General features: G+C 38.5%; 1 protein-coding gene across 18 annotated transcripts in view; it reads right to left on the bottom strand.

Annotated features, from left to right (window-relative positions):
* The window catches only part of KDM4C (lysine demethylase 4C), a 502,429-nt gene that overhangs the window by 274,966 nt on the left and 206,964 nt on the right, over positions 1–20,499 (bottom strand). For 17 of the 18 annotated variants that reach the window (XR_004626454.1, XM_034663835.1, XM_034663840.1 and 14 more), the window contains one exon: positions 14,953–15,090. Coding sequence is in view for 17 of the 18 variants with exons in the window: in XM_034663835.1 (XP_034519726.1) it covers positions 14,953–15,090 (138 nt within the window). In the remaining variant the exon portion in view is untranslated. Of the gene's footprint in view, positions 1–6,566; positions 10,388–14,952; positions 15,091–20,499 lie in introns of those variants that run through there. The other variant, XM_034663847.1, reaches the window with a different exon arrangement.

The following is a 20,499-nucleotide window of genomic DNA, read 5'->3' as shown; positions in this document are numbered from 1 at the left end:
AAAGCCTTCAGGGAACAAAAGCTACAGAGAGCAAACCTGAGCAGATGACTTAGCCTGGCCCCTGGCAAGGGTGGTGCAATCCCCCTGGGGTGTAGACACCTGAGAATTAATGCAACAGGCCCCTCCCCCAGAAGATCACCAAGAACATCCAGCCAGGACCAATTTACTGATCAATGAGAAATGCAAAACTCCAGCGCTAGGGGAATACAGCACATAGAGTTCANTAAGTGGTGATCCGCGGCACAGTTGCACCACTGCTCTTCCAGCAAGGGGCCCAACAAGCAGCAGAACTGGAGAGACTCCCCTCAGGAGCGTGCCACAAAAATCTGCTGGGTTTGGAGACTCCAAACGGGACCGTGTGCCAGAGACAGAAACGTGTGGTCACAGGCCAGGTGAGCAAGGAGTTCCGCCGGGAGACCACGGAGACAGGAGTGAGCGACTGCTTTTCTCTGAGGGCACACTGAGGAGTGAGGCTAGAGATTGGGAGGCCACCATTTTCATTCTCATCCTCTAAACCTGTGTGGAAAGCCTTCAGGGAACAAAAGCTACAGAGAGCAAACCTGAGCAGATGACTTAGCCTGGCCCCTGGCAAGGGTGGTGCAATCCCCCTGGGGTGTAGACACCTGAGAATTAATGCAACAGGCCCCTCCCCCAGAAGATCACCAAGAACATCCAGCCAGGACCAATTTACTGATCAATGAGAAATGCAAAACTCCAGCACTAGGGAAATACAGCACATAGAGTTCATGGCTTTTCCCCAAGATTCTTTAGTCTTTCAACTTTAATTTTTAAAATTTTCTTTATTTTCCTTTTTTTTTTAATAATTCATCTTTCCTATACCCAAAATCTAGGGTATTCCTCTGTTCTACCTGCCTGATCACATTCTCTTTTTTTTCTTTTCTTCCTCTTTCTTTTTTCAACCAACTTCATATCTTATCCATTCCTTTTCTAAAATCTTTTTTTAATTTTCATTTTTACAGTCATAGTCTATCCCTTCATTGTATTTAACCTTATTTTATATATATATATAACTTTCTCTTTCCTTAAAATTTTGGGATGCAGTTTCTTCTATCAGACTACAATATACCCAAAATCTACTGTATGGCTCTGTTCTATTCACCCGCCTGATCACGTCTTTTTTTTTCTTTTAATTTTTCATTTTTCATTTTTCAACCAATTCCTTATCTTATTAATTCCTTTTCTAAAATCTTTTTTTAATTTTCATTTTTACAGTCAGATTTCATCCCTTCATTGTATCTAACCTTATTTTTGTATATATATATATAGTTTTTTTTCTTTAAAATTTTGGGATGCAGTTTCTTCTAACAGACCAAAATACACCCAAAATCTACTGTATGGCTCTGTTCTATTCACCGGCCTGATCATTTTTTTCTTCCTCCCCCTTCCCCCCCCCCATTTCGGGTCTCTTCTGATTTGTATAGTGTATATTTCTCTGGGGTCATTGTTACCCCTTTAGCACTTTCATCTCTCATTCACCTATTCTTCTCTGGATAAAATGACAAAACAGAAAAACTCACCTGAAAAGAAAAGGACAAGAGGCAGTACTGACTGCCAGGGACCTAATCAATATGGACATTAGTAAGATGTCGGAACTAGAGTTCAGAAAAACGATTATAAAGATACTAGCTGGGCTTCAAAAAAAGCATAGAAGACACTAGACAATCCCTTTCTGGAGAAATAAAATCTAACCAAGTCAAAATCAAAAAGGCTATTAATGAGGTGCAATCAAAAATGGAGGCTCTAACTGCTAGGAAAAATGAGGCAGAAGACAGAATTAATGACATAGAAGACCAAATGATGGAGAATAAAGAAGCTGAGAAAAAGAGAGGTGGACAACTGCTAGATCACAAGGGGAGAATTCAAGAGATAAGTGATACCATAAAGCGAAACAATATTAGAATAATTGGTATCCCAGAAGAAGAAAGACAGAGAAGGGCAGAACATATACTGGAGCAAATTATAGCTGAAAATTTCCCTAATCTGGGGAAAGAAATAGGCATTCGAATCCAGGTGGCAAAGTGAAGCCCCCTCAAAATCAGTAAAGATAGGTCAATAACATGACATGTAATAGTGAAGCATGAAAATCTCAGAGAAAAAGAAAATCCTGAAAGCAGCTTGGGACAAGAGGTCTGTAACTTACAAAGGAAGAAACATTAGATAGGCAGCAGACCTATCCACAGAGACCTGGCAGGCCAGAAATGATTGGCATGATACATTCAGGGTAACAAACGAGACAAAGATGCATCCAAGAATACTTTATCCAGCTAGGCTGTCATTCAAAATAGAAGGAGTGATAAAAAGCTTCCAGGACAAACAGAAACTAAAAGAATTTGCGATCACCAAACCAGGCCTACAAGAAATACTGAAAGGTGTCCTCTAAGCAAAGAGAGAGCCGCAAAGTAACACAGACAAGAAAGGAACAGAGACAATATACAGTAACAGTCTCCTTACATACAATACAATGGAACTAAATTCATATCTTTCAATAGTTACCCTGAATGTACATGGGCTAAACACCCTAATCAAAAGACAGAAGGTATCAGACTGGATAAAAAAAAGCAAGAACCATTGATACACTGTCTGCAAGGGACCCATTTTAGACCCAAAGACACCTCCAGATTGAAAGTGAGGGGGTGGAAAGCCGTTTATCATGCAAATGGACATCAAAAGAAAGCTGGGGTGGCAATCCTTATATCAGACAAATTAGATTTTAAACCAAAGACTGTAATAAGAGATAAGGAAGGACACTATATCATACTTAAAGGGTCTATTCAACAAGAAGATCTAACAATTGTAAATATTTATGCCCCTAACATGGGAGCAGCCAATTATATAAGCCAATTAATAACAAAATCAAAGAAACACATTGACAATAATAGTAGGGGACTTTAACACCCCCCCTCACTGCAATATATCATCTAAGCAAAAGATCCACAAGGAAACAAGGGCTTTAAATGACACACTGGACCAGATGGACTTGACAGATATATTCAGAACATTCCATCCCAAAACAACATAATACACATTCTTCTCTAGTGCACATGGTACATGCTCCAGAATAGATCACATCATGAGTCACAAATCAGGTCTCAACAGGTACTGAAAGACTGGGCTCATTCCCTGCATATTTTCAGTCCACAATGCTTTGAAACTCGAACTCACTCACAAGAGGTAATTTGGAAAGAACTCAAATACATGGAGGCTAAAAAGCATCCTACTAAAGAATGAATGAGTCAACAGGAAATTAAAGAAGAATTTTTAAAACTCATGGAAAATGAAAACACAACTGTTCAAAATCTTTAGGATGAAGCAAAGGTGGTCCTAAGAGAGACGCACAAAGCAATATAAGCCTTTCTCAAGAAATAAGAAAGGTCTCAAATACACAACCTACCCCTACACCTAAAAGAGCTGGACAAACAATGGCAAATAAAGCCTAAACCCAGCAGGGGAAGAGAAATAATAATGATCAGAGCAGAAATCAATGAACTAGAAACCAAAAGAACAGTAGAACAGATCAACAAAACTAGGAGCTGGTTCTTTGAAAGAATTAATAAGATTGATAAACCCCTAGCCAGACTTATCAAAAAGAAAAGAGAAAGGACCCAAGTAATTAAAATCATGAATGAAAGAGGAGAGATCACAACCAACACCACAGAAATACAAACAATTATAAGAACATATTATGAGCAACTATATGCCAACAAATTAGGCAATCTGGAAGAAACGAATGCATTCCTGGAGATGTAAAAACTACAAAACTGAACCAGGCAGAAATAGAAAATCTGAACAGTCCCATAACCAGCAAGGAAATTGAAGCAGTAATCAAAAATCTCCTAACAAACAAGAGCCCAGGGACAGATGGTTTCCCAGGGGAATTCTACCTACCATTTAAAGAAGAGCTAATACCTATTCTTCTGAAACTGGTCCAAAAGATAGAAATAGAAGGAATGCTTCTAAACTCTATGAGGCCAGCATTACCTTGATCCCAAAAACAGACAAAGACTCCACCAAAAAGGAGAATCACAGACCAATATCCCTGATGAACATGGATGCAAAAATTCTCACCAAAGTACTGCCAATAGGAAATAACAGTGCATTAAAAGGATTATTCACCACTACCAAGTAGGCTTTATTCCTGGGCTGCAAAGTTGGTTCAACATCCACAAATCAATCAAAGTGATACAGTACCTTAGTCAAAGAAAGGACAAGAACCATATGATACTCTCAACAAATGCAGAAAAAGAATTTGACAAAATACAGCATCCTTTCTTGATGAAAATTCTTCACAGTGTAGGGATAGAGGGTACATACCTCAATATCATAAAAGCCATTTATGAAAAACCCACAGCAAATATCATTCGCAATGGGGAAAAACTGAGAGCTCTTCCCCTAAGGTCAGGAACACAGCAGGGATGTCCGCTATCACCACTGCTGTTCAACATAGTACTAGAAGTCCTAGCCTCATCAATTAGACCGCAAAAAGAGATAAAAGGCGTCCGAATCAGCAAAGGAGAAGTCAAATCCCCACTCTTTGCAGATGATATGATACTTTATGTGGAAAACCCAAAAGACTCCACCCCAAAACAGCTAGAACTCATACAGGAATTCAGTCAAGTGGCAGGATACAAAATCAATGCACAGAAATCAGTTGCATTTCTATACACCAACAATGAGACAGAAGAAAGAGAAATTAAGGAGTTGAGCCCATTTACAATTGCACCCAAAACCATAAGATACTTAGGAATAAATCTAACCAAAGAGGCAAAGAACCTGTACTCAGAATACTACAGAATACTCATGAAAAATTGAGGAAGACACAAAGAAATGGAAAAACGTTCCATGCTCATGGATTGGAAGAACACATATTGGTAAAATGTCTGTGCCACCTAGAGCAATCTATACATTTAATGCAATCCCTATCAAAATACTATCTACTTTTTTCACAGAAATTGAACAAAGAATCCTAAAATTTGTATGGAACATGAAAAGACCCTGAACAGCCACAGGAATGTTGATAAAGAAAACCAAAGCTGGTGGCATCACAATTCCAGACTTCAAGCTCTATTACAGCTGTAATCATCAAGACAGTATGGTGCTGGCACAGAAACAGACACATAGATCAATGGAACAGAATAGAGAACTCAGTAATGGATCCTCAACTCTACGGTCGACTAATCTTTGACAAAGCAGGGAAGACTATCCAATGAAAAAGACAGTCTCTTCAACAAATGGTGTGGGGGGAAAATTGGACCACCATATGCAGAAGAATGAAACTGGACCATTTCCTTACACCATACACAAAGTAGATTGGAAATGGATGAAAGACTAAATGTGAGACAGGAATCCATCAAAATCCTTGAGGAGAACACAGGCAACAACCTCTTTGCCCTCAGCCACAACAACTTCTTCCTAGACACATCGCCAAAGGCAAGGGAAACAAGGGTAAAAATGAACTATTGGGACTTCATCAAGATAAAAAACTTTTGCATAGCAAAGGAAACAGTCAACAAAATCAAAAGACAACCAACAGAATGGGAGAAGATATTTGCAAATGACATATCAGATAAAGGACTAGTATCCAAAATTCATAAAGAACTTACCAAACTCAACACCCAAGGAAAAACAATCCAGTGAAGAAATGGACAGAAGACATGAACAGACATTCTGCAAAGACACCCAAATGGCCAACAGACACATGAAAAAGTGCTCAACATCACTCAGCATCAGGGAATACAAATCAAAACCACAATGAAATACCACCTCACACTGGTCAGAATGGCTAAAATTAAAAGTCAGGGAACGACAGATGTTGGCGAGGATGCAGAGAAAGGGGAACCCTCCTACACTGTTGGTGGCAATGCAAGCTGGTGCAAGCACTCTGGATAACAGTATGGACGTTCCTCAGAGTTGAAAACAGATCTACCCTTATGACCCAGCAATTGTACTCCTGGGTATTTACCCCAAAGATACAAATGTAGTAATCCGAAGGGGCACCTGCACCCCAATGTTTATAGCAGCAATGTCCACCATAGCCAAACTATGAAAAGAGCCCAGATGTCCATAAACAGATGAGTGGATAAAGAAGATGTGGTGTATACACACACACACACACACACACACACACACACACACACACAGGAATATTATGCAGCCATCAAAAAATGAAATCTTGCCATTTGCAATGAAGTGGATGGAACTAGAGGGTATTATGCTAAGTGAAATAAGTCAACCAGAGAAAAGCAATTATCATATACTCTTACTGATGGAGTGGAATTTGAGAAACAAGGCAGAGGATCATAGGGGAAGAGAGGAAAAAAACGAAACAAGACAAAACCAGAGAGGGAGACAAACCAAGAGAGACTCTTAATCTCAGGAAACAAACTGAGGGCTGCTGGAGGGGAGAGCGGGGAGTGGGGTGGCTGGGTGATGGACACTGGGGAGGGTATGTGTTGTGGTGAGTGCTGTGTCAATATTGTGTAAGACTGATGAATTACAGATGTGTACCCCTGAAACAAATAATACACTATATGTCAATAATAAAAAAGAAAAATTTTAAGAAACATAAATAAAAAGAAAAAAAAGAAAGTAGATGACCAGAAGGGGAATTATGGTATTAAAAAAGGGGGGGGGGAAGTAAAGTAGGTAGGAAGTGAAAAATATAAAAATGTAATAAGGAAACAACGTAACAATAGATACCTTAAATATGTTCGACTCAATTCAGTTTTAGGAAATTTGTCCTAAAGCAATAATCCAAAGTACAGAAAAAAAATCAGGCAGAAGGATGTTCATCGCTGCTTTATTTGATAACAGTGTAAAATGAGAAGTGACCTAAGTACATAATTACATATAAGTAGTTGAATAAATTATGATATGTTCACTTAAACAAGTGTAATCTAAAATGTGCTCACAAAGAATTTAGAAGAACATTCAAAAATACGTATGTTAATATTCAAAGAAAAGGGCAGGGGAAAATTGCAACAGCATGATATTAACTATGTAAAGCAAATCAATTGCTGTAATACTAAAAATATATGAAAATGTGAAGAAAAAAAAAGAAATAGCTATATACAGTACCCTCTTACCTTTAACAGTCATCCTCCTCTATGAAATCTTTTCCAACACACTCTCTTCTTTCCTCTAAAAATGCTGAAGGGCATACTCACAGGACATCCATGAAACATCCAATTCTACATGTGCCCAAAATACCTATTAATTCTCACAGAAAAGGGGCTATTAATAATATACTTGAAAATTACTGCACATCTCCAATTTACAAATGGATTCTATGGTTTAGAACCTAAAATACCTTTTAGTAGAAAAAAATATTATATGATGTTGAAGGACCTCAATCCAAACAACAAAGGTCTACTTAATTCACAAAAGACCTGTAGTTTTTAACCCAAAGCATCTATCAGGTTCACCTAAGGGGATTTTTAAAATTCAAATACTTGTATCCCCTTACCAGAGATCATTATCCTACTGGTCTGGGTGGGTCCAGCGGTCTGGACTCCACAGGGTTGAGAACAGCTGCTGCAGACTCTGAGCTCCAAGAGACAGAGAGATCACATTTGTCTTATTTACTTCTTTAACCACAGCACAGAGTCCAGCATAAACAGGGCCTAAACATGCCAGTGACTTGCCATTTACTTTCCCATCCTTCCTTATAGTTATGGCTGGCCATGGAATATAAAAGGAAGTTTTCGGGTGGACATCAAGGAAGGATTTTCATCCCAAACAGAGGAAGGTGGGTGAGCCACCTTTTCGTACTGCCTCTTTCCTTCCTGTCCTTAGAGAGAACATGCCTAGAGTAAGCACTAGTGAACATCCTCTCACTAAGGCCAGTAAGATAGAAGGACAGAAAGATCAGGTGACCTCATAACACTGTGGAGCACTTACACCAATCCTGGGATCACCTACCTCTGAATCCCTCAAGTGAGGTAACAACACCCTACTAGATAACCCTCTATTTGTTTATAGTCAGTGGTAGCTGTGGGGCGGGGGTAGAGGCATGCAGGAAACCCTGCACGGGAAAGAAGGAAAGCTGTGGGGAACGAGGCTATCTGACTGTTATAAACTCTGGGGGTACCCAAAGCCCAGCTGATTCTATCAGCCCTTTCCTCCTTTAAGGGGTGCTGGCCAGCCTACTTCCCTCAAATATCCCCAGGTAAGCATTCCACTCCTCTCCTTTCTGGGTCACCACTGGCTAGAACACACCCCTCAACTTTCCCTCTCTTCTCCAAATACTTATCTGGCACAGAGCTTTTGTAGAATTTTTTACTATATATTTACTATTATAAACACTGGATAAATATGGAAAAGGTAAAAGAGATGGTTAAAAAAAAAATCCCAAAGTTTCAAAAGTCCTGCAATAGAATTTGGTCCTTGATAATCATTAAGAACAGGCAGGTGCGCCCTCAATTTTGTTCTAACTCCCCAGTTAGGGTGCAAGTTCCCCCTCACAACTTGCATAGGAGAAAGGATCACTCTGAATCCTCAAGAATCTTGAAAGTGATCCTACAATTCACATAGTAGACTGGTACCTATTTAATCCACCATATCCAGGGAGATGAGTCCAGGAGAAAACAGCACACTGGGGGTCAACCTTCTGCCTCTGATTCCAGCCTCACCATCTTCATTTTATGCATCATTCCTCTTCTCCTCCACCACCCTCCTCCCCGGCATTTGAGAAAGGGAGTGGTAGAGGGCAGAAGACATCAGATTATCTCTGAACTGCACCATCACAGCAATGGCATGGATAAAGTACCCTGGACAAGGCCTAGAATATCATGAACAATCAGTCTCCACAGTGATTACTATTGAACTATATGAAAGCAGAATAACTTAAAAACAATTTTTTCTCAGTAGAATATGTAAGTTATTCAAAAAAGCCAATTTACTTTTTTTTTTCAAAGACTTTATTTATTTTAGAGAGAGAAAGAGAGCAAGTGCAAGCACACAATCCAGGGGGAGAGGCAGAGGAAGAGGGAGAAGCACACCCCCCTGCTGAGCAGGGAGCCTGATGCAGGGACTCGATCCCAGGATCCTGGGACCATGACCTGAGCTGAAGGGAGATGCTTAACCAACTGAGCCACCTAGGTGCCCGCCAACCTACTTTTTCTTAGGGTACTGACTTAAACAAAAGCCTCAAAACCAGACACTACCTTGCTTTCAGTTCAGCAACTAAACATCAGTGTCATAAACCATGTAACTCAAATCCCAGAATCCAGCAAATTTAAGTTAGCAATAAATAAAATCAGGCTCCCTAGCTCTGAGGACTTGAGCCCCAGATATCTCTCCTGCAGACACAATATTTACTAATTAACTGGCTTTCTACTACACTACTTGAAGTCTCACATTTTCTGAATCCCACTATTCAATACTTTATCAGAATAAAATGAGGCTATAATATGAATATTTTCTTTCTTAATACCTCTTCCAGATATATAAATACTAACTCCCCAGTTAGAGTACACACTCCAGTGGACATGACTTCATATGACTCTGTTTCTCTACATGGTATTTAGTACTCTATGTTCTACCACCAGCTCCCAGGAAATAGAAACAAAGTAGAGGTAAAAAGAGAAAATGAGAATATAAAATCTCTGTGCTCCCAAAGTTCATATTATATTTGTCACATCAGACACTCAAAACTACAACGCAGGAACTGATTGTCTACATTCCTTTCTTTCACATGCTCTAACAATAGAGAAATTCTGTGATCTAAAGCATAGTAAAATATAACATAGGGACTCACCATTAAAATGATTGCTGATTGTTTTTAAAAAGACTGCCCATGATTAAAGATTTTTTGGAAGGGTGCTACCTGATTTAAGAATAACGAAATCTAACTCTAGAAAAGGATTAAAATATAAAGTGGAATGCAGCTACACCACAGCACGTGTATGCCAGACAATTTAATAACGGAAATCCACTCCAGATTAAAGGGGACTCGACTTCAAAATTCTACCTTTTTAAACTTGTTCAAATGTTTAAGGATTCAAATGTCAGAATGCTTTAAAATTATATTGTGAAGTAACGCTCCTAAAGTTCATGAGAGAACATTTCCAGCTCTGCAACGTAATTTTTCAACTTTCTGGCATATCATGTTAACAGATTATCATTTAAAATAAAATTAATGCAGAATAAGAGGTATTATTTTGGAGCCACTATTACCTTTCCTTCCAAGAAGATAACATTATTTATCGTGCCACAGATAAGTCTCTTACACTGCACAGATGGTCATAAATACACCACTTCTGATGGTGTAGGCTAGATATGACCGTCCCCAAGACAATGATTCTTCTTTACTCAAGCAGAACAGTAAATAACTTTTCTTCCCTTCGAGAAATCACAATGCTTGAGGCTGCTGCAACACAAAAGCAAAATATCTTCACAAATGTCTCCAAACAGTCAAGCTGAAAATCTAAGCCAAAGTTTCATTTAACAGCCTGTCAGTTTTTTGATGTGAAGCTAATGAATGCAGTGGCAAACAAATCCATCAAACCTAACATCAAAACAACTGCACTTCATCCTACCAAACGGAAAAATGAAATACAACCTGCAGGCCAGCTCTTTGATCCAGCCTCGCCAGGAAGCAGACCTGTGAGTGCCACCACAGCTGCTGCACAGAAGTAATCATGGACTCCATTTCACCACGGAAGTAATCATGGACTCCATTTCACCACGGAAGGAAAGAATGCTCCAGAAATGGAAAACGTCCATCTCAAATATGCACCAATATCTTATTTTAACTGCTAAAGTGCTACATAGTTTTAAATTTCTACCAGAAAAAAATACAGCATTTCATTCTAGATTACTCTGACGTTCAAAACTATAAAGATGCCTAAAATAAATAACTAGATAGTATGTGCTACTTATACCACAGTTTTGAAAATGGAGGTTTATTAAAAGCCCTTTTGCTCTTTATGAAAGCTCCTTGAAGACAAAGAAAACACAGCACAATTCCTGTTGCAAAGGAGGAACTCGCCGAGCACTCTGAAGCTGAGCTCTGCCTAACTCAGTAGGCAAACGGGCAGGTAGCTATCCCGAACATTCCTCTCAATTTTCCTTCAGTGAAAACCTCAACTCTCATCAATGAAATGGGGAGAAATTACATAACCCCCTTCTTAGGTAGGTGAGTTCTCTCAAAGGCAAGGCCCTTCTGTTCTGGAGTATCACACAGGAGTTTTCTGAATAAAAATCACCAATATCTCCAATATTACCAGTGACCCTGGGGTTATCTTTTCAAAACCTAATGTTTTGATGTGGTTTTTTTTTTCAATTAAAAAATAGGCTTTTGTAAAGCTCTTTTCTAAGTCATCTAATTAGAAATATTAGCTTGTAATATATGAAATATAACCAGTAGAGACCCCACATGCTGTACCACATTAATTCTGTCCCACAAAGGGACACTGTATTAGAAGCTTTTACATACTCCTATCAACCCCATTGTGAAAAGTAAAAGGGATCTCACTCCCCGTACTGCTTCAACTATGAAAAAGCATGCCATTATTTTTTAAATTATCTGCCCCCCCCAAAACACAACTCAACATCCCTTGTGAATAATTACTATTTCTTTTTTTGTAATTAAAGGTTTAAAATATATTTTTTCAAGTACATAAGTATTTGTAGGTGCTCTAATCCCAAATAACCATAAAAACATAAAGGAATAAAACTTTGGGTACTTGAAGGGAAGATATTTATAGACAGGACTTACAGGACCCCTCAGATGCTACTATATGTGAATATAAAACTAGCCCTGAGTACAAAAACTATTTCTTAATAGCTATCATTTAAAATAAACTGGATAAAGCAAAGAATTAAGAAGGCAAAAATTTGTTAGTTTAAGAATTAACTTAGGCATCCTCAAAGGTAAAAGTCTTTTTTTTTTAAGATTTTGTTTATTTATTTGTCAGAGAAAGGGAAACAGAGGGAGGGAGAGTACAAGCAGGGGGAGCAGCAGGCAGAGGGAGAAGCAGGATCCCTGCTGAGCAAGGAGCCCAATGCGGGACTCCATCCCAGGACCTTGGGATCATGACCTGAGCCAAAGGCAGATGCTTAACCGACTAAGCCACCCAGGCATCCCAAAGCTAAAAGTCTTTTAAGTGCAGTTCATAATTAATCCATTATACATTTGTCCCCTGCAAAACACAAAAACTAACTGCCCAATTCACAAATTTTCCCAAAATAAAAAACCACACACAAATGCATGCACACATGTACACACATACACATGATACAGTATTCATATGGCTGTGTAAAGAAATAGCCTTGGAGATCAATAAAAATGTGTCAAATAAATGATAAAGACACCAAAATATGCACAAAAATGCCATCACAGTACCCTACAATATAAGAGAACTTACTTACTGAGAATAGCCAAGAAAATATTGAGATATAATTTAAGAAAGCATAAGTATGTGTTAGTGAAACATTTAAAACCGTATCCATTAAAAATTTAGTTTCCAGTTCTTGTACAGAATAGCTAAAATTAGTTACATCTACTCAAAGAAGATTCTTAACATATCACCATGTCAATTATTAATTGGAACTCTCTGTGGTAGACAGAACACTGCCCCAACCTTCCTACCCCCAACAACAAAGATACCCATATCCTAATCCCTGCAATCTGTGAATATGTCATCTTATATGACAAAAGGGATTTTGTGGACTGCTTGCTCTGAAATGTAGGAGACCACATGGAAGGACCCGAGCGAGAGATGCCTCTAGGAGCAAAGACCTGGCTGACAGGCAACAAGAAAATGGGAATTCAGTCCTACAACTGCAAGGAACTCAATTCAGCCAACAACCTGACTGAGCAAGAAAACGGATTCTTCACCAGCGTCTCCAGTAAGAAACGCAGCCCTGCAAACATCTTGATTTTTACTTGCTGAGACTAATATCAAACTTATTACCTATGGAATCATAAGATGGTAAGTGGGTATTGTTTTAAACCACTACTTTTATGGTAATTTGCTCCAACAGCAATAGAAAACAAATACATTTTCAGGGGAGCACATCACCAAAAGTAAGGGAAGGGTGGAGACAACACCTAAAAACATCTCAAACGCATGCAATTAAGACAATTTTTAACTAGCCAAAACTGCACTAGGTACAATTTTGTACCTAGCAAAATACCAGAACCAAGACAGTCATATTCCTTAACTAAATTGGATGATGTAAATCAACACAGCACGAGTGGATACCCACATACCTAAGGGTTTCCCCCTCATAACAAATCTATGGGGTGGAGAGGTATTTCTAATTTATACAGGAAGAAACAAACAAAATAAATAAATGACTTTGCTAATGACATACGGCTACCTAGAAGAAAAGCTGGACCTTACATCCCTGCCTCCTCCACCACAGTGTGCCACTTCTTAACAGTTCCACAATCCTAGGCTCTGTCATCTGTGATTTCAGAGAGGCCCAGTACCAACCTCCCTTCCTTGGCCATACCCCAGTCCCAATCTACATGCACAAAGAAATGTGGAAACCCACCCAGAAGATTTTAGCTTTGTGGAGACGCTATTCTCCCCATGGTACCAATATCATGAACCAGATTTGAAACTCATAGTAAACAAGCACAAGCTAATTTTTCTGGTAACTGAACAGCTGTGATAACTGACTTATTATGTCAATGATTAAAGATGCAAACCATAAAATAACATACCTTGCTATAACTACGGGTCTATGCCTCTATTTCAATGTTGATAAAAGCATTACCTTTCTGTGAAAGCACTGCAAATGGCTGGCCAAGACACATACACTGAGTTTTCTATTTTTTTTATTAGGTTTACTATAATATAAAGGATGTGTAATGGGAAGAAGTAGTTCAGTTCTGTTCCTTTCTAAATTACCCCTCATAAATAGAAATTACTCAGTACAGAAAAAGTCTAATAGCAGGAGCTTCCCTTTTTTTCACAAGTTCACACAAATGTTTCCTAGGCTGCCAAAGGGCTATACTTTTATTTTAATAAATTATGTAAAAATACACATCTAAATTAAACCTAGTGTTCTCTTCCCTGAATATATTTCTATCCAAGTTCACTCAATGATTCTACATGCAAGTTTTATCAATGTAGAATGAATAATACTCACTTACACCATGTGGTGGCCAAGATACAGCCACATTAAGCTGTATGTGTCATTTCCTACTAAATCCGTGTCAATTTTACATACTCTGTAAAATACACAGTTTCATTTAGAAGCTGCCCTCTGCCAGCCTGTACTTCTGCCTTCAAAGCCACAGGAAAGAAAGCAACTTAATGGAAGCTACCACCTCTTTGAAGATGTCTTCTATTTAACACCACAGGGGGAGATTAATTAAATTTAATAGAAGTGTGGCTTGTGAATGAAAATACACAGTATGTGAACTAAATTAAATATACTGAGCAGGAGATGCAAAATTTTATACCAAATTTAACATAAGGATATATTTCTTGTTAAAGTATGTTCTACATTACTTTCAAGAAATTCATTTTTGCACTAAAGACAGCTTTAATCATTTCTTCTTACCATCCTCCCTCAATCTCTTACTACAGTTTTAACAGACACTTTCATCCGTAAGTAGCTGTTTTCTAAGCCATGGACTAAACTCAGTACGGAGAGAGCCAAGTCTACCTAACATGGAGCCACAGGGAGCCACTAGAAAATCTCACAAAAAAACAATTGGTGGCTTTAAGAAAGAAAGCAAACATCAGTTGCATAAAATTACCTCTGCTCCACATTAGTCTCAAAACAGAGAACTGTAGCTACGAATGATAATATAGGCCATGTAAAATAAATATATCTAGTCTGAAATAAATCATCGTGGTGAGAAGCACACAATATCAATGAGGGAAAAAAAGTGTTGCATGTGATCTTAGGTTTCCTGCTACAATAACCAGAATACACATTTAATTTATGCTTTATTTTTGAGGCATAACTTACCAATTTAGCGACTTTCCCATAGTCAATCCATCTGACTGTAGCAAAATTTGTAGATTCTGCACAGTTGAAGCCATGATTAAAACCAGCATGGTAGCCATATGGAAAAGTGATCATAAATTCTCCAGCCTCCTGAGTGATCTGTAGGGTAGAAAACATAAAATATTTTCCAATTATAAGACTTTCCAAATTGCAAATACAATTAAAATATATTTCCTATTAAAAAAGAAAAAGAAAATGCCATGATATCAAGCTATCAAATATAAAAGAAGGAGCCCCAGATCTTTACCCAATCCATTAACAGTTTCTCACGAAACATTAAAGACTTTTCTAAACAGGGTGTGACCTTCTGGCAATGTTGTTCAATTATTCAATCCATAATCAAAGATATTATATTTTATTTGAAGATGTCTTTAAGTTATCCAGGTAAATTTGTTCATGTTAGCAATCAATCTGCATATTTTGATACTTTAAAAACTCATGTTACTAGAGTTATCTAACAGGACCTATTTTGACTGAAGTTTTTTCAAAGTTAGAGCTATAAAAACTCCACAGATTCATGCTCAACAGGCTTTACTATGAATTCTGTTGCTAAAGAGTTGGTGGTATTCACCAAATTATTCTTTTATAATACTCAGAAAACATTCAATTAACTATATTCCATTTAACAGCAAAATTTCTGTCAAAGAAGTATTCAAAGATGTAAGTGTGAGTGCATCTTTAAATATAATTAAAGTAACTTGGGTAAACCAGTCAGAGCTTAAAAGCAAACATGAAAAATATATTTATTCCATTCCTATTCTTTAGGTTAAAGACATCTGGTTTTTTATAATCACCAAAACACACAAAATACACCATGAGCTATTGAAAAATAGTAAAGCAAAATTTTTCTGTGCTTTTTTAAAATTTACCTATGCTATGATGGATTATCAAATTTATTACGTATGGTTAATTTTGTCACAGTGGTTCAATTCAGTCCTAAAATGTTGAGAAATGAATCTGTGAGTATGTATGTGTATGCAGACATACAGGGGACATACTATATAAATACAGACACACACAAGGCAATTCAGTTGCCATTGGGGTATACTAAAATGTTGTATGTGAAAGTAGTTTCTTTCACAACAAATCTGAAATGTATCTCATCACCCTGCCCCCAACAGCCCAGCAGGTGTTCTACTACAATGAGCAGCAACTCCACTGCCACCTGGCAGGAAAAGAATGACTCATCAGTGTTCAACACGGCTCCAGTTCCATCATTCTGAGCCACATGAGAACATAGCCTGGTTCTCTCCTTTCCTGGTCTCACCGAATTTCATTCATTATAATTGTGCTTGGAACCTAGGCACTTCCCTGTACTATGTGATAAAACAAAACTCACCCTGGTCAGCTGTTTCTAACCCTACAGAGATGGGTGAAGAGGGTAGGGCTGCTGCCACTGGGATAAGGAAGCCACCTTCACTGCTCCAATGAATCCCACCCCACAATCCTTTTCTACTCTATCTAGAAAATCCTGCTCCTGCCATGTTGAAAAAGATTACCTGTTCCCATTGAAAGGGACTCTAAATTTTATGCTTCTGTATAATTTCCAGAAACAGTCAATCCCAGTTAGCCAAAATATTTTTTGGCTGATTCTACTGCCTCTGTGTAATATGTAGATAAGAAAGCACAGTGACAGAAAAGAACAAGTCTCTTTTATTATAAGACTAAACAATCATCAAAATTCTGTATCATAAAAGAAGCTGGAAAGGAAAGTACACATAATCTAAAAGCAGACATTATCAGTTTATTAAACATATATGTGTGTGTGTGTGTGTATATATATGTATATGATTATGTGCAAATACATTGAAAGAAGAAGGAAAATAATGTTACTCCAACTGTGAAATGACTGGCTAAAAAGAGGATCAAACAGAGGAGAAAGAATGTGTTCTACATAACATATACTATGCAAAGCCCTCATATAGATCATCTCTTTTCATCCTCATAATAGCCCTATTAAGTAGGTACTATTATTATCATCGTTCTCCAGCTAAAGTAACTGAAGCTCAGAAAAATTATGTAATTTCCCCAAGTGACAAAATCAGGAATGAACTTGGGAAGTTTAATTCAGAAGCATACACTATTCTGTCCCATATTACATTATCATCCTCAGAGAATAAGTTCCTTGAGGAGCACAGAGTCATCACACATCCTTCATCAATGCAGAAGGGGAAGTGGCAGTATTACACATAAAAAATTGCCAATCACATGGTGAGGCACTGGTGTCTTCAGAAGCCATGAAATGCTCCATCCTCAAGAGACCAAAGGAGAGCCTCCTGGTGCATCTGGTGATTTACCAAGTGGTACTGAAAAGCCCCACCCCAGAAAGGGGTACAGGGCACCTGCCTCCTTCTCCCCAAAACTTGGAAAGGAGCTACAAGCTCCAAAGACCTCCAATCCTGGGGAAATGAACCAATCCCATGATCTGCTATTTCACATGATTCCCTTTCCAAAGACCAGCTTGATCAATATCTATCACCAGCACTAAAATCATAAAGGATTTTCTGTCCTTGGGAGACTCTAGTCCACTCATTCTCCTCTCCCTTCTAAAATCCCAATTAAATAAAAATGTCTAATTAAGCGAATGCCAAACACCTAAAACAAACACTCACTGATGATGTATCTGAGACTGAAAAGCCCAGTGCCTAGAGGTATATGCAAGTAAGACAGAACCCCACAGTGGCACTAGCACAACTGGGCAACACAGCCCCTGCCCTCTCTACCTGTGACAGTGTTGTAGTCTATCGCCAGCTTCTCTCCACACACATGCACATCTCCCACAGTATACACCTCAAAGGCACACGTTTTGTTGTGGCTAAAACTATGTGAGTAAAACAGTGGTGAGAGTATCCCTGAAGACAAATGTGTCTCATCTCATGCATGAATACAGCACAGACAGTTTTGTGAGTGAGCAGGGACCACCCACCACAGGTTGGAGAATGACACTTGGTCCTTGCAAAAATTCTACTTTGAACAAAGCTGCGGTGGGGGGTGGGGTGGGATGCACTTGAAGTGGCCCGAGATGAAGAAAAGGTAAAGATTTAGTCATAAGTGAAAAACGTCTGAGGTGAAAAACAGCAAATACGGGAAGAAAAACCAAATTAAAAATGAAGAGAATACGGCTATTTATGTTTCTACAAGTAGCTAATTACTAAATCCTCCTCTAACTGAGAGGGAGCTTTTATTTGTCTGGTCAAAAGCTTTTTGTCACCTTAGCTTCTTCACATAAAAGTTTTCATGCTCAAAAAAAAAGGAGTTCTCGTGCTCCATAATAATTCTGACCCAGTAACTACCCGTGGGCACAAAGAAAGAGGAACTTAGTATGCACTTAGTCTTACAGAACTTAATCTTCAGAAATATTCCAAAGAAGTAATATCTGATTATTAAATCATCAGGCAATTTTATCCATAATGAACTCTCAATTGTATTATGTCTGAATATGTTTAGAAGCAACATACTGGTATCATAATCATAGACTCTAACAAACCAAACTAATAATAATTGTTCTGAGATCTTGTTTTTTTAAGATTTATATTCATTTGAGAGAAAGACAGAGAGAGAGAGCGCACAAGTGGGGGGAGGGGCAGAGGGACAAGCCAACTACACACTGAGGGCACAGCCCACCAAAGGGGCTTGATCCTAGGACTCTGAGATCATGACCTGAGCCACAGTTAGAGGGTTAACTGACTGACCCACCCAGGTGCCCCTGTTGTGAATTCTGTTTAAAAAATAGATCGCATATCCAAAAACTATGTTGTTCATATAAAAGACTTTTATTTTTTCATTATAATCATATTTCTTATTATATTATGTTAGTCACCATACAGTACATCCCTTGTTTTTTATGTAAAGTTCGATGATTCATTAGTTGCATATGAAACCCAGTGCACCATGCAATACATGCCCTCCTTAATACCCCTGACCAGCCTATCCCATTCCCGCACCCCCCTCCCCTCTGAAACCCTCAGTTTGTTTCCCAGAGTCCATAGTCTCTCATGCTTCATTCCCCCTTCTGATTACCCCCACTTTCTTTATCCTTTTCTTCTCCTACCGATCTTCCTACTTCTTATGTTCCACAAATGAGTGAAACCATATGATAGTTCTCTTTCTCTGCTTCACTTATTTCCTTTGGCATTCTCTCCTCCAGTGCCGTCCATCTGGCAGCAAATGTTGAGAAATCGTTATTTTTGATAGCTGAGTAATATTCCATTGTATATATGGACCACATCTTCTTAATCCAGTCATCTGTTGAAGGGCATCTCGGCTCCTTCCACAATTTAGCTATTGTGGACAGTGCTGCTATGAACATTGGGGTGAATATGGCCCTTCTCTTCACTAAGTCTGTATCATTGGGGTAAATACCCAGTAGTGCAATTGCTGGGTCATAGGGTAGCTCAATTTTTAACCTTTTAACAGTTCTCCACACTGTTTTCCAGAGTGGCTGTACCAACTTGCATTCCCACCAACAATGTAGGAGGGATCCTCTTTCTCCACATCCTCTCCAACAATTGCTGTTTCTTGCCTTGTCAATCTTTGCCATTCTAACTGGCGTAAGGTGGTATCTCAGTGTGGTTTTGATTTGAATTTCCCTGATGGCTAATTATTTTGAACATTTTTTCATGTGTCTGTTAGCCATTTGTATGTCTTCATTGGAAAAGTGTCTGTTCATATCTTCTGCCCATTTTATGATTTGATTATTTGTTTCTTGTGTATTGAGTTTGAGAAGTTCTTTACAGATCTTGGATACCAGTCTTTTATCTGTAGTGTCATTTGCAAATATAATCTCCCATTCCGTGGGCTGCCTCTTAGTTTTTTTGACTGTTTCCTTCGCTGTGCAGAAGCTTTTTATCTTGATGAAGTCCAACAAGTTCATTTTATCTTTTGTTTCTCTTGCCTTTGGAGATGTGTCATGAAAAATGTTGCTGTAGCCGATGTCGTAGAGGTTGCTGCCTATGTTCTACTCTAGGATTTTGATGGATTCCTGTCTCACATCGAGGACTTTCAACCATTTGGAGTTTATTTTTGTGTATGGTGTGAGGGAGTGGTCAAGTTTCAATCCTTTGCATGTAGCTGCCCAATTTTCCCAGCACCATTCATTGAAGAGACTGTCTTTTTTCCACCGGAAGTTTTTTCCTGCTTTATCAAAGATTAGTTGCCCAAAGAAGCCAAGGGTCCATTTCTGGGTTCTCTATTCTGTTCCATTGGTCGATGTGTCTGTTTTTGTGCCAGTACCATGCTGTCTTTGTGATCACAGCTTTGTAGTTTGTAGTACAAATTGGCATTGTGATGCCCCCAGCTTTGTCTTTCCTTTTCAACAATTCCTTGGCGATTCGGGGCCTTTTCTGGTTCCACACAAATTTAAGGGCTGTTTGTTCCAGTTCTTTGAAAAATGTCCTCGGTATTTTGATCGGGATAGCATTGAAAGTGTAGATTGCTCTGGGTAGCATGGACATTTTAACTATGTTAATTCTTCCAATCCATGAGCATGGAATATTTTTCCATCTTTTT

This window comes from Ailuropoda melanoleuca, chromosome 7 (genome assembly GCF_002007445.2).
Source record: "Ailuropoda melanoleuca isolate Jingjing chromosome 7, ASM200744v2, whole genome shotgun sequence".
NCBI lineage: Eukaryota > Metazoa > Chordata > Mammalia > Carnivora > Ursidae > Ailuropoda > Ailuropoda melanoleuca.
This window is presented reverse-complemented; position numbering and strand designations above follow the sequence as displayed.